Source organism: Myotis myotis, unplaced genomic scaffold, assembly GCF_014108235.1.
Source record: "Myotis myotis isolate mMyoMyo1 unplaced genomic scaffold, mMyoMyo1.p scaffold_m19_p_13, whole genome shotgun sequence".
Taxonomy (NCBI): Eukaryota; Metazoa; Chordata; class Mammalia; order Chiroptera; family Vespertilionidae; genus Myotis; species Myotis myotis.
The window spans coordinates 18274724-18290056 of NW_023416317.1; the positions used below are offsets into that span (position 1 = coordinate 18274724).

The window sequence follows — 15333 nt, forward strand, 5'->3', positions numbered from 1 at the left end:
AAATTTGGAAGGTATCCAATTTGATAATTGTCCAGCTTTTTAATATTTACCAATTTTGTAAGTTTGTAGTGGTTTCTCATTTGGTGATTTGAGTTTGCATTTCTTTTATTAGTAAAGAGATTGAACATTCATATGATTATGAACTATTCTTATTCTGTGCTCAGATATTTTGTCTATTTTTTTCTTGAGTAGTTTGTCATTTTCATATTTATTTCTGGAAATTTTTACACTAGGTACTGATTATTTTTTTCCTTATATGTGTTGCAGATATATTCTTCCACTGTGAGTTTACTTTTTCACTCTTTTTATGGTTCTTTTGATGAAGAGAAGTTTTTTAATTTATTCAAATGTACTTTTGAATTTTGTGGTTTATCCCTCTTTGTGTCTTGTTTCAGAAACTCCTCTTGCCTAAAGTTTATGAAGATATTCTTTTCTTATATTTTCTTCTGAATGCTTAATAGTTTTGTCATTTAAATCTAAGCCTTTAAAGCTACTGGGATTGATTTTTGTGTTTTTTGTGAGGTAGAGATATTTTACCCCCACAGGTATAAGCAGCATCTTGAAGTGGCCAACCTCTCTGCATTTGTCTGCAGTGTCAGTACTGTCATCGTTTCTATGTGCTCATGGCTCTCTTTCTGATCTTTTAGTCTGTTCCTTTCGCTCTGGCCAGTTTATTGCTGGGCTATTCTATTCCTGCCTTAATTAAGACTTTATAATTCTTTTTTTTTTTTTTTTTTTTTTTTTTCAGAGAGGAAGGGGGGGAGAGAGAGAGGCATCAATGATAAGAGAGAATCACTGATTGGCTGCCACCTGCATGCCCCACACTGGGGATTGAGCTCACAACCCGGGCATGTACCCTTGACCGGAATCGAACCCGGGATCCTTCAGTCCACAGACTGATGCTCTATCAACTGAGCCATACCAGCTAGGGCATACTTTATAATTCTTTATCTGTTAAGGAATGTATGTTGGCTATTCTTAGCCTTTTCTTTATACATTCTTGGCTTTTCCTTATACATTTTAATATTAGTGTCAATAAGCATACAAAAAAATTTTGGAATTATTGGGCCTGCATTGACTCTCTGTAGATCATATTTTGGAGGATTGACATAATTGTGATATTGAGTATTCCAATCTGTGAATTAGCTGTGTCTTCATTTATTTAAGTCTTCTTTAGTTTATCAAAACTTTAAATGTTCTTTCATAAAGATTCTGCAAAAATGTTGTTAGATTTATTCTTGAAACTGTGTGTTTACACATATTTTTTATTTTATTTGAGCTATAATTCACACACTCTTTTAAAGTGTAGAATTCAGGGGTTTTTAGTATATTAACAGTGGTGCAACTATTACCACTATGTAACTCCAGAATATTTTCATTATCCCCAAAAGAAAACCATATCCATTAGCATGCACTCTTTGTTGTCCCTCCTCCAAGGGGCCTCTTGCAACCACCAATTTACTTTATGGATTTGCCTGTTCAGGACATTGCATATAAATGGAATCATATACGATACGGCTTTTGGTGACTAGCTTTTCACTGGGCATAATATCTGTAAGGTTCGTCCATGTCATAACATATACAGGCTGGGGCAAAAGTAAATTTACAGTTGTGAGTACACAAAACACAGAGTTTATTCTGGTATTATTAATGTATTATTTTCCATATGAACAACTGTAAACCTACTTTTGCCCCACCCTGTATTATATTGATATACTGCATTTTATTTATCCATTTCTCAGTTAATGGGCATTTGCATTGTTTCTACGCTTAGCAATAATGAATAGTGCTGCTATAAATGTTGTGAATATAAGGAGAGTGCTATCCAGCTGTCATGGCTCATGTTTGACTGTGACCTATGAACCAGGAGGTCGCGGTTGGATTCCCAGTTAGGGCACATGCCCAGGTTGCAGGCTAAATCCCTAGAGTTGGGCATGCAGTCAATGATACGCTCTCATCATTGATGTTTCTCTCTCTTTCTCCCTCTCCTTTTGTGATGATGGTTATCACAAAAAAGTTGAAATATAGATGGTAGGCAAACATCCAAACATAATGGTTATCACAAAAACTATTGTCATACCTCAGGATTTCCATGGACACAGTAACACCCCAGGGCAGCCAGTGCCTACACTCCCCTCTTACACTACTGGGCTCTCACAGGCCAAATTGCTCTGTGACAACTGAGGTATCCCTACAGAAAAATCCACTGTGACACCCCAGGGCAACCAGTGATTACACTCCTTTCCCAGTCCCACTAGGTCCCTGCTACAATATTTATTTTTACTCACAAACATACTACCTTCTTTATTCATTCTTTTATTTTTATTGAGAAGTCATCTACACTAATAAAAGAGAAACATGGTAATTGGCGTACGACCGCTACCCTTTTCATTGGCTAATCAGCGAGATATGCAAATTAACTGTCAGCCAAGATGGCGGCTGGCAGCCAGGCAGCTTGAAACTAACATGAGGCTTGCTTGCCTCAGTGACGGAGGAGGATCGTTGGAGGAAACCAACATTCCCCGCCTGTGGCTGCAGGCCTCTGAGTGGGCAGTTTAAGAAACATTGTAACAAATACCACTGGACTTCAGCCAGCAGATTCGCAACATTGTAAGCAAAGGCCAGAAACCTACTTTCAGCAGCGGAGGCCTAAGAGCTGGAGCCAAGCCTCAAGGTAAAGCTGGCCCAGAATAAAAAAAAGAAAAAGAAAAAAAGGAGCGGCTGGGAACTTCAGTCACTCCCAGCCTGAAAACAGCCCTCAGCCCCTCACCCAGACTGGCCAGGCATCTCAGTGGGGACCCCCACCCTGATCCAGGACACCCTTCAGGGCAAACCAGCCGGCCCCACCCATGCACCAGGCCTCTACCCTATATAGTAAAAGGGTAATATGCCTCCCGGCACCGGGATCAGCGTAACAGGGGGCAGCGCCCAAACCCCCTGATAGCCCTGTGGCTCTGTGTGTGACAGGGGGCGGGACCCCAACCCCCTGAGCAACCCTGCTCTGTGCCTGATAGGGGGGAGCTCCCCAATCCTCCCCCACCCCCCCACGGGCCCTGCTCTGTGTGTGATGGGGTAGAGCCATAACCTCCCCATCGGTCCTGCCCTGAGTGTGACAGTGGCGGCGCCCCAACCCCCTGATCAGCCCTGCTCTGTGGGTGATAGAGGGCGGTGCCCCAACCCCCTGATGGGCCCTGCTCTGTGTGTGACGGGGGCAGCGCCCCAACCCCCTGATTGGCCCTGCTCTGTGCGTGACGGGGTGGCGCTGCAACCTCCCCATCGACCCTGCCTTGAGTGTGTCAGGGGACGGTGCCCCAACCCCCCAATTGGCCCTACCCTGAGCGTGACTGAGGGTAGCATTGCAACCTCCCAATCTGCCCTGCTCTGTGCATGACGATGCGGCGCCCCAACTCCCCAATCGGCCCTGCTCTGAGCCCAACCAGGGGCTGCACCTAGGGATTGGGCCTGCCCTCTGCCACCCGGGAGCAGGCCTAAAGCAGGTCGTTATCTCCCGAGGGGTCCCAGACTGCGAGAGGGCACAGGCCGGGCTAAGGAACCCCCCCTCCCCCCCGAGTGCACAGATTTTTGTGCACCGGGCCTCTAGTCTGTTAATATAATTACAGTTCCTTTAAAGGTTATCTATCTTTCCTATCTTTAGTATCGTCTTTTTGTCTTTTGTGTTCTACAGTTTTACTGTGATAGGTTTAGATGTGAATATTTATTTATATAATTTGGGAGTTACTGGGCTCTCTGAATCTTTGGATGGATGTTTTTCATCAGCTCTGGAAAGTTTTCAGCCATTTTGTCTGCATATCGCCTTTGCCCCATTCTGTCTTCTCCTTGTAGAACTAAGTTTGAAAATTATATCAGAACTCTCTTAGGTCTCCATTTCTGTTAACCTTTCACAGTTCCCCTATTTTGTGTCTGTGTTGCTTTTCTAATTTTTTTTTGAAATGTTTTTAAACCAATCCATTAAATTTTTACATTTTAACATTTCTATTTTTTGTATTTTGGTAGTATTTTTTTTAGGGTTCCTTGCTATTTGCTTAAATCTTTAATCCCATTGTTTCTTTAAATGTATTCAACATGTTTTTATTCTATGGCAGATAATTCCAATATCTGAAGTATTTGCATGTCTGGTTTGCTGTCATTTTTGCTAGCTTTCTGTTGGGATTTTTTCGTTCTTGTATGTTTCATGAATTTTAACCAGAAGCTAATAGTTGTTGGAATTTTATCTCTAGAGATTCTTTGAGGCTCAGATTGAAGTTGGGTTGATCCAGAGAAGAGATTTGTTGCTTATTCTAGGCCAGGTGCTAGGTCTGGCTCATGATGAAGAGCTCTCACAGGAGATGATTCATCTTGTACCTCTCCTTTTCCCACAGTGCCATGATTGAGATAGGCATGGTTGAGCTGGGTAGAGATTGGGGTGTATTCCCCTTTACCTTGTTCACCTCTCCCCCCCATACCCTGCCCTCTGGTAACCATCCCTTTGGTCTGTGTTTCTATGAGTCTGTTTTCATATTTTGATTCTTCATTTGTCTTGATTTTTAGATTCCACATATAAATGAAACCATACAGTATTTGTCTTTGTCTGACTTATTTCACTTAGTATAATACCCTCTAGGCCCATCCATATTGTTGCAAATAGCAGAATCTCCTTTTTTATTGCTGTGTAATATTCCTGTGTGTGTGTGTGTGTGTGTGTGTTGTGTACGTGTGTACATACACAACTTACACATACCTAGATTGCTTCCATATCTTAACTATTCTAAATAATGCTGAAATGAATATAGGGGTGCATTGTGTTTTCAAATTAGTGCTTTTGTTTTCTATGGATAAATACACAGAAGTAGAATTGCTGGGTTGTATGATAGATGTATTTTTAGGTGTTGTTTTTTGTGGGGGTTTTTTGAGGAATCTCCATACTGTTTTCCATAGTGGCTGCACAGGTTTTATCCTTTAAATGAACTTTCTTAGTAATAATGAGTCTTAATTTAGCAAGTCATTTCTCTTCTGCCTCAAATCTTTCTGTAATAAGGGCATAAATAAATTAAATTTATTTCAGAATGCTTTTAAAACATACATTTAGTTCTTGAGAAAAGAAATTGTGGCCCATGTATCTTTTAATCATAAGGAGTTTAACATTTGTAGTAGAGTTTTTGAAGTTATATCTTAGAATACCAGTCTCTGCTGGAACAGGATGCTTTAAAAGTAGTAATTGATTTGTAATAAAATAATAAATTGCTTCTTTTTTTTCTTCTCTTTGCTAATATACAGCCAGATTCTCCTGAATATAAAGCTGCTTGCAAACTCTGGGATTTGTATCTTCGAACAAGAAATGAGTTTGTTCAGAAACGAGAAGCAGATGATGAAGATGATGATGAAGATGGGCAAGACAATCAAGGCACAGTGACTGAAGGAGTAAGTGTGCAGCTGGAACGGGCTGTTGGGGAGTGGACAAGGCCCCTATGATTTTTCTCTGGGCTGTTGTGGTCTTTCCATAGAGTTGTGTTGGTAACTGGGAGGGTCAAGGGGCATAGTATAGACCAGTGACGGGCGAGCTCATTTTTTTGGTTGATTTTTCTTTGTTAAATGGCATTTAAATATATAAAATAAATGTCAAAAATATAAGTCTTTGTTTTACTATGGTTGCAAATATCAAAAAATTTCTATATGTGACATAGCACCAGAGTTGAGTTAGGGTTTTTCAAAATGCTGACACGCCGAGCTCAAAAGGTTCGCCATCACTGGTATAGACAGACCCACTGCAATTACAAGGAATCATAAGACATCCAGGACAATGTTTCCCATGTGTGATTGCTTTTTCTTTTCTTTTTAAATATATTTTATTGATTTTTTTACAGGGAGGAAAGGAGAGGGATAGAGAGTTAGAAACATCGATGAGAGAGAAACAGCGATCAGCTGCCTCCTGCACAATCCCTACTGGGGATGTGTTCGCAACCAAGGTACATGCCCTTGCCCGGAATCGAACCTGGGACCTTTCAGTCCGCAGGCCGACGCTCTATCCACTGAGCCAAACCAGTTAGGGCTGTGATTGCTTTTTTGAATTGCTCTTACGTTAGTGCATATTTCCTTCTCAGTTTGAAAGAGAATGTTCATATCATCAGTGATTCAGTGTTCCTATTTGAAATATCATGTAAGAGTAGGCTGTGTTGTGATTAAAAGTTGGAGAGTCAATGGAATCACCTTAGGAATATTTTTGTGGGTTAGATTGAGTACTGTTCCTAGAATGTGCCAAGTGTTTCGTGTCGCTGGAATTTTGCAATTACTCTTACTTCTGCTTAGAATGTGCTTCTTTTGGCTCTTCCATCATTGCTCTTTTTCATTATTCTAGTAACACTTAATGTCAACTGGGAGAGGACTTTCCTGACCACCCCATTTAAATTGTTTGCTCCACACTCATTTTCCATCATCACATCTCTTTGGTCTTCAGTCTTTATCAATATATAACTTGGTCAGCTAACTTGTTCATTAGATTACATGTTTACTTTCTGTCTTCCCCCAAGTAGAATTATAGTCCACAAAATAAATCACCTTCTTCACCTATTCCTGACATGTAGACTGTGCCTGACTTATAGGTACTGATAAATTCCTTTTTTTTGAATTTTTGTTTGTTAATCCTCACCCGAGGATATTTTTTTCCCATTGACTTTTTAAAGAGACTGGAAGGGAAAGAGGGAGGGGGAGAAAGAGAGAAACACTGATGTGAGAGAGACACATCCATTGGTTGCTTCCTATACATGCCCTGACTGGGGCTCAGGAGCAAACCCAAAACCCAGGACGATGCCCTTGACTGGGAATCAAACCCTTAACCCTTCTGTGTGTGGGTCAACGCTCTAACCACTGGGCACACTAGCCAAGGTGGTACTGATACTTCTTGCTGAATGAGCGTTTGAAAAAGAATAATAAAAAGAATTACATTTCTCTTCTGCAGCTAAATAGTAAGACACCCAAAGCAGTGCATTTCCCTTTATTTCCTGAAATTTCACCACAGAAAGAAGTAGGGTGGGTGAATTTCTCAAAACATGCGTTTTTTTGTGGAGTCTCAAAAGCTAGTTTCCAGGGACCTTGTCACTTTCTTTCTAGAAGTTAAAGATTGGAATTAGGTCAAAGGCAATTAACTAGGGATCCTCTGAAATTTTACTGTCTGATATTAATGTGGGAGCAGCAACTTTACCCATGCTTTCTTAGGCAGAAGATTCATTACCTACAGGGGGCTTAGCCTTAATACAGGCTTCCAGGGTTCTAGTCAAAAATGAGAATGCCTACATTTAGAAATTGACAGTGCTTCTTTCAGTAAAAAATTGGAAGGATTTTGCCCGTTCATATTTACACTTCCCAAACTTCTTTCTAGCCCTAAGGTTCTCAAGAAGGAGGAAGGAATTTTCAAGTTTCTCATTTTTAAATTAAGAATTATATCTTTGGAGTTTTCCTCAATTGTGGGAATAGGTTGTATGAATTCATTTATATACCCTGCTTATTTTGTGACCTGCAACACAAAGTAGCTGGTTTGACTTAGAGGAGAGGAATCTTGGCTATAGAGTATAATTCTCCTCTTTTTGAAGCTAACTCTATGGTACCATGTTTTAGCCAGGAAGTAAATGACTAAACATGGATACTTTAATCTGATTTCATCAGTGTTATGTTGGTTCTCTAAGCTTATATGGTTGGGGACTCTCAGCTAACCACAAGTCTTATATGGTAAATATTTATTGTGTGTCTGTTTTTGCCAGGCACTGTGGTAGACCCAAGAGATTTGTTAAAGCCCTCTCTGTAGAGTTAATGTTAGAGGACCTTAATATTGAGATTATACTAAATAAAAAGACCTATTAGATTAGGACAAAAATACTAGTGCTCTTATTATTTAAATCAGAAATAACCATTAAATTTTATATAATATGCACAAAACATGGTTTGGACTTGAACTATTTAATATAAACCTTGAGTAAGATATCCCAGTGCTCACTATAGAAACTGGCCAGGTACTTTTTGGGTTATATACTTTCCATGTTGAAGCAGTGACTAAGGTAGGTAGGATAAGCTGGCCATTTGGAGAGCAGAAGTGATGTGCATCAATTGACTTAATCTCCAAGCAATTTTGATATAACTTGAATTCTGTTATTAGAGCTGGCAGAGCACATTCTGGTGAAAAGTATGTTGTTCCCATTTTACATATATAGTTACTCTACCAGAATATCATGACTTCAATAGATATGAACAGCAGATGTAGAAATGACCAGGTATCATAGGGCATGTTTTTCTTTCTTAGTTGCTTGGACCCAAAAAACATATGCATTTCTAATCATTTATACATATGGTACTTGAACTTCACTGTTAACAATGTTAACAATGGAATGGAGTTTATAAAAGAACTTGATCCAAAAGATTTAGTTACTGAAATATGTGTAGAGCCTCATTAGTTTCACACATCCCATTCTGTGAGTACAGCCACCACATTCAGCAACCAGAGCATTTCTATGATATTCTTAAAACTTGTACTTAAAATAAGTACTGTTTAGAAGTTGCTCTTTGAGTTGACTTTCAAATTTTGGGAAATATTTAATATCAGCATTTATTTTGGGATTTCTCTTGCAAAGTACTTATTTCTCCCCTCTCTTCTTGCTCTCAAACCCCTCCTTCCAGTCTTCTCCAAGTTACTTGAAGGAGATCCTGGAGCAGCTTCTTGAAGCCATAGTTGTAGCCACAAATCCATCAGGACATCTCATTAGCGAACTTTTTCAGAAACTGCCTTCTAAAGTGGTAAGTGATACAATTAAAGATGGGTGAACTAAAGTGTGGGAGTTTTGTTTTATTTTTAAGTATTTAAAATGTTTCATTCTTAGTAAATAGATTACAGTTAATGGAAGGCGTTGGAGGTAGCCAAGAGCTCCTCCTCATGATCTCAGCAGCACACAAGGATATGGTCTATACTTGGCCAGAAGGTTGTAGGTTTTGAAAAAAATTTTGTATTTTTGTTTCTTGATTGGTAATTCTGTGTATTTTTTATTGTCATAAAATATGCATAACATAAGATTACTATTTAACCATGTCAAGTATTTGCCACTAATACTTAAAAGTTCAGTGTTATTAGGTACATTCATATTATTGTACAACCATCACCGCCATCCATCTTCAGAAATTTTCATTTTCCTAAACTCCGTATCCATTAAACAATAACACCTTACTCCTCCATCCTCCCATCCCCTGTAACCAATATTCTGTGTTCTCTCTCTCTTTCTCTGAATTTGACTAAGTACCTGATATAAGAGGAATCAAACAATTTTATCCTTTTGTGTCTGGATTATTTCACTTTAGTGTAATGGTTTCCAGAGTTCCTCCATGTTGTAGGAGGTGTCAGAATTTCCTTCCTTTTTAAGGCTAATACTCCATTGTATGTATATATGGTTTGTTTATATACCACATTTTGTTTATCTATTCATCTCTTGGTAGGCTTTTGGGTTGTTTCTAAGATGGGTAATTCTAAATGATAAACACCTAAACTAACTCTTCTATAATAACAAAAGCGTAATTTGCTAATTAGACCAGATCTCCTTCCTGACCACCTTAAAGCCAGGGCTGTGAAGGCCGAGCCGCTTGCACGAATTTTGTGCATCAGGCCTCTAGTTTATTTATAAAAGACAAGAAACATTCTCTTTGCTCAGGAGACAGAATGAGAGGAAGATAAATGAATTCTTCCTCTCTTAGTTCTCCTTAATTGGTGATGGAGAAAAGAGAGAGACCTAACAGGTACTTTTCTACCCCAAAGAAGAGGTTTTCTAGACTAGTAAGACTTTTTAAAACAGCAGTCGCCAACCGGTGGTCCGCGAGATCTGAAAGGTTGGCGACCAGTGCTTTGAAAGTGTCAGGGCCCCTTGTGGCTTCACACTCAAGCGGCAATTAACATAATTAAAGGTTCCACTTTAGCCTGTGGAACTACAAAAATTTCCACTTTTAAAAGTACTCCACTATAGCACTTAACTCCATTGTGATCATTTACTTTTGTATCTACCTCCTTCCTGGGCCCTGAATTTCTTTTTTTTTTTTTTTTTTTTTTTTTTTTTTTTTTTTTAAATATATTTTATTGATTTTTTACAGAGAGGAAGGGAGAGAGATAGAGAGTTAGAAACATCGATGAGAGAGAAACATCGATCAGCCGCCTCCTGCACATCTCCTACTGGGGATGTGCCTGCAACCCAGGTACATGCCCTTAACCGGGATCGAACCTGGGACCCTTCAGTCCGCAGGCTGACGCTCTATCCACTGAGCCAAACCGGTTTCGGCGTGGGCCCTGAATTTCTTAATGATAGGCACAAAGCCATATTTTCTTTTGTGTCTCTACCATGAAATTGGAAGCCAGCCTGCCATAGATGTGCAAGAAATGCTTGTTGACTGATGAGGGGCATGCAGCTTTCCCCACTAATCATCAATAAGTCTAGTTATTTAAAGGTGTGTCTTGACTAATTATAGGACACTTATGATATTGGGTATAAAGCACATATAACCATTAATGTCCTTAGTGCGGATCTGATTAGAAAAATAAAATGATTATATTGGACTTCAGTTTAAAGTCAGGAAGTCAATTCCTCAAAAAAATTAAATATAGATTTACCAGATGAGCCAGCAATTCCACTTTGGGTGTATACCCAAAAAGTAAAAGCAGGGTTTCAAAGATATATTTGTACACCCATGTTTATATCAGTATTATTCAGTATCACTAAAACGTGGAAGCAGCCCAAGTGTCCCTCAACAGATTAGTGGACAAAGAAAATATGGTATATATACACACAGTGGAGTATTCGTCCTTTAAAATTTTTAAATGAAATTCTGACACATGCTAAAATAAGAATGAACCTTGAATACATTGTGCTAAGTGAAATAAGTTAGACACAAAAGGACAAATACTGTATGATTCCTCTTAGAGGAGGTATTTTGGGTAGTCAAATTCATAGAGACAGAAAGTAGACTTGCAATTTCCAGAGTCTGGTAGGAGGGGGAAAGTGGAGAGTTATTGTTTAATGGGTATGGAGATTCAGTTTGGGAAGATGAAAAGTTCTGGAGATGGATGATGGTGATGGTTGCACTATAATGTGAATGTACTTACTGTTACTGAACTGTACATTTATAATTAAATAGTAAATCTTATGTATATTTTACTACAATAAAAAGTATGAGAGATGAGTACAATTTTTACTCAAGGTTTATTCTTACTCTGAGGAGATTTTTTACTCTTCAGTATTAGTTGAGACACCAAAGTTAATTTGGAGCAATAAAATACTAGTAATCTAGTTCCCCCATTCTGGGAAGGCTTTTGGGATATCATGCAGCAGGAGTTCGTTGGGGAAAGCAGGTTCTCAGTGGTCCTTTAGGGTGTAACAATTCCAAAGACAACAAAGAGGGGAAGGCAGTTTTTACCTATCCTTTATAAATCTTCCTGAAGTAGGATTGGTTAAGTGGGAGGGGTGGGTTGGGAATACATGAGCCAGCAGCGTGGATTACGTTGTAACCAGCTTGGGTGGCTGTGCCATAATTTGTCTTCTAAACTGTTTCTTAGAAGTAGAATTGGTGAAGAGAGTGGACAGGAAAGGAAAGAAAGGACTAGTAAGGTTAAGAAAATAGAGGGATAAGCAGAAGGATCAGATAAGGTGAAGCATTACTGAGATCATCCCTTTAGCCTAGTAATTGAGTAAAAGCTGTGGCCTTTACTTTTGTTGTTGTTTGGGCTCTAAGATTTGAACAGGTAGAAAGAGCCTGGAGAGCACAATCTGACTTCCTCTGACACCTCTCATCTGAGGAGATCAACTTTTGATTTTTGGTCAACTTCAATTATTTACTTCAAGGAACATACCATGTAGGAAGGGCACAGGGCAGTGCATGCACTCTAGGCTTTGTGAAATCCTTCAAGGACATTCCTCTAACATGTTTAACTTTACATATTGTGATAAGCTAACATTTGATAAGAAAATAGAACTTTGCTTTGTTTCTTAAACATAGTTTCATTTAAGATGTGTAAGCATAAGTTAAACATGAAACTAACAAATCTTGCAACCTGACTTCTTATAGATCCTTAAGAATTTTATATGAAACTAGAGGCCCAGTGCATGAAATTTGTGCACTGGGGTGGGAGGGTATCCTCAGCCCTGTCTGTGCCTTCTTGCAGTCTGGGAACCCCCAGGTGATGTCCAACTGATGACTTAGGCCTGCTCCTGGCGGGAAGTGGGCCTAAGCCATCAGTCAGACATCTTTAGCACTGCCGCGGAGGTGAGAGAGGCTCCCGCTCCCGCCGCTGTGCTTGCCAGCCTGAGCCCAGCTTCTGGCTGAGTGACACTCCCTCTGTGGGAGCACACTGGCCACCAGGGGGCAGCTCTTGCATTGAGTGTCTGCCCCCTGGTGATCAGTGCACAACATAGCAACTGGTTGACTGCCCTCTGGTGGTCAGTGCACGTCCTAGCGAGCGGTTGAGCAGCCTTAGCATATCATTAGCATGTTATTCTTTGATTGGTTGAATGGCTTACTGGACGACCAGACACTTAGCATATTAGGCTTTTGTTATATAGGATAAGATATAATTGTATTATTTATTTATTTTTATGATTGTGTTATTTAGATTGCAAAATTAAGAGAGCTTATAATAAGTTCTTAAAAAACATTCCTCTAGAGAGGATTTGAAATCTTGCTCCCCAGCATCAGTTCGGTTAAAATAAACTTTTATAAAATAACAACAACAAAAAGCATTCCTCTACTTCATTTCTAGGCACAGATATCTTGGGACCTTTAATTTATGTGATTCTGTGAATGTAGATTTTATATGTTTGTTTGTTAATCCTCATCTGAGGATATTTTTTTATTGATTTTTAGAGAGAGTGGAAAGGAGGAGGAGAGACAGAAAAAAACATCTATGTGAGAGAGACGCATCGATTGGTTGCCTCCTGCACGTGCCCTGACCAGGGAATGAGCTTGCAACCGAGGTATATGCCCTTGACCAGAATTGAACCCAGGACCCTTCAGTCTGTGAGCCGATGCTCTATCCACTTAGCCAAACTGGCTAGGGCTGAATGTTTAGTTTTGAATTTCACAAAGCTGCTCAGTTGATTAAGATGGTCAATGTCAGTGTGCTTCCTTGTTTTCTCATAAGCTGGATACTTTCACCTATTAAGCATGCCTGGCTTTTTGTCTTTCAGCAATATCCAGACTATTATGCAATAATTAAGGAACCTATAGATCTCAAGACCATTGCCCAGAGGATACAGGTATGAAGATGACCGTATGTAAACATATGTGGTTTAAGGTAGATTGGCCTATGGTCTTATGGAGATTTAGAAAATGAGAAGTAAATGTCTCTGTAAGGGATTATCACATTAATGTAATGTAAACAAATAAGAGTGGTAAATCACTTCCCCAAGTCATCAAGTAGTAAGGAAAAGAATTAGGATTTGAATCCAGGCAGTCTGTCTCCAAAGTCTATGCTCTTAAGCCCTATACTGTTACTTCCTCTCTACAGAGTAGGTGCTTAGTAAATATTAATTGAGTGGATGACAATGAATGAGAATTAAAATTTGATTATCATAGGTTAAGGAAGGTATAGGAAAAATGAGCTAAATTATACCCAAAATCTAGCTTTTAGAATTTGAACTAACGGGTTATTTTCCTAGCTCTGCTTTTTTTTTTTTTTTTTTGTAAATCCTCATCCAAGGATTTTTTTTCCCATTGCATTTTAGAGATAGAGTAGAAGGGAGAGAGCGGGGGGGGGGGGGGGTGGGGAGGGAGGGAGAGCGGACAGAGAGAAACAGACAGACAGAAGACAGACAGAGACATCAATGTGAGAGAGACACATCAATTTGGTTGCCTCCTGCATGTACCCTGACCAGGGCCGGGGATCAAACATGCAACCCCAGGTACCTGCCCTTTACTGGGAATTTACCCGTGACCCCTTGGTGCTTGGGGTCAATGCTCTAACCATTTTGAAACACTGGCCAGGGTCCTAGCTCTGCTTCCTATTAGCTATGTCACTTTGGTCAGGCGACCTGCCTGCTTCCTCTGCTGTATGCTGAATGTAGTATTACTGCTTCACAGAGTTGTAGAGGTCGGTGATAATGTATGTGAAGCATCTACTAGAGCATCTATGAGATGTGGCCTTGGTAATGTGAGTGACTGATCCTCCCAGGGTAAGGAGGGTTTGGGGCTACTAGCAGATAAAGCAGAAAGGAAAATGATGTGCTATATGGTGTCATTGAGAAAGGAGCCTGAAAGCACAGTGATTTGCCGGGAGGGAGAAACTTCCTTGGCTTTAAACTCAAAGAGTAGGAAAGAGTAACAAGGTAGAAATTACTGGTACCATAGAAATATTTACACTGAATGTTACAATACAAATTCCCTCCTGGTTTTTCCCTCCAGGCAACCTAATAGGTGCTACTGGGAGTGACTTAATCTCCTAGAACCTGAATCCCTAGGGTTTCTAACATCTATCTAGGGATAAAATGTTTTCATAATACAGAAAATCAGAGTGGGTCTTTAAACGCCTATACCTCAGCCCCAGTCTTCACTCTGTGACCTCTCACCTTATGTCCTTTTTCCTTCCGAAGCCCCACAGAAGCAACTCCTTTCACCACGTTCCTAATCAAGATCTTTGTCCTCTTACGTCTAAATAATTGTAACAGTCTTTACTCCCTCTCTGATGAAAGGCTCTCTAGTCCTCTCTGCATATTGCTTCCTGACCCTAGCTTTCTTCCTGTTATTCCACTACCCAGAGAGTTGTCACTAGTTTTCTAATGCCTGCTGAAGCAAGTTGCAGCTCCTTTTGCCAGTTCAACAACAACAAGCTCTGGCTAATTTAAGCAGATAGGAATCCATGAAAAGGTATTAGATAGGTCATGGAATTAGATAGGAGAAGGAAGGTGAGAGAGCTATGGGAAATAGAACTCGGGCTGTCATGGCACAGGTTAGGTGATACGCAGTCTCTTTGTGTTGCCATTGTTGTTACCACTGTCGTTTGTCAGTTTGTGCTCTGGATACCGCTGCTCCACTCCTGTACTCTACTCTCCTTCAGGAGTTAGGAATGCATTCCTCCATTCCCTTGCTGTTGTCTCTAGTCCCTCAAGGCTCAAGCATGAATTATTTCTCCTTGCCCTTGCTGCCAGGCTGCTGGCAGAGCTACCATCTGCCCACTTTTACCCTCCGTTGTGAAAGGTAGGTCCTTCCCTACCACCTGTGTTGGCATTTCCTACAAATAAAAAGAGTGCTCAGATATTGGGTATCCCTACAAGGTAAATAAATAGCTCTTCTGCTTAGCCTGGCTCTCTATACTCTGCCTCATTTTCC

At 40.0% G+C, this 15333-nt stretch overlaps 1 protein-coding gene across 24 annotated transcripts in view; it reads left to right on the forward strand.

Moving 5' to 3' along the window:
• Nucleotides 1-15333, forward strand: part of PBRM1 (polybromo 1) — a 134826-nt gene that overhangs the window by 17326 nt on the left and 102167 nt on the right. For all 24 annotated transcript variants that reach the window (XR_004971477.1, XM_036331957.1, XM_036331960.1 and 21 more), the window contains 3 exons: nucleotides 5275-5418; nucleotides 8662-8778; nucleotides 13197-13265. Coding sequence is in view for 23 of the 24 variants with exons in the window: in XM_036331957.1 (XP_036187850.1) it covers nucleotides 5275-5418; nucleotides 8662-8778; nucleotides 13197-13265 (330 nt within the window). In the remaining variant the exon portion in view is untranslated. The remainder of the gene's footprint in view (nucleotides 1-5274; nucleotides 5419-8661; nucleotides 8779-13196; nucleotides 13266-15333) is intronic.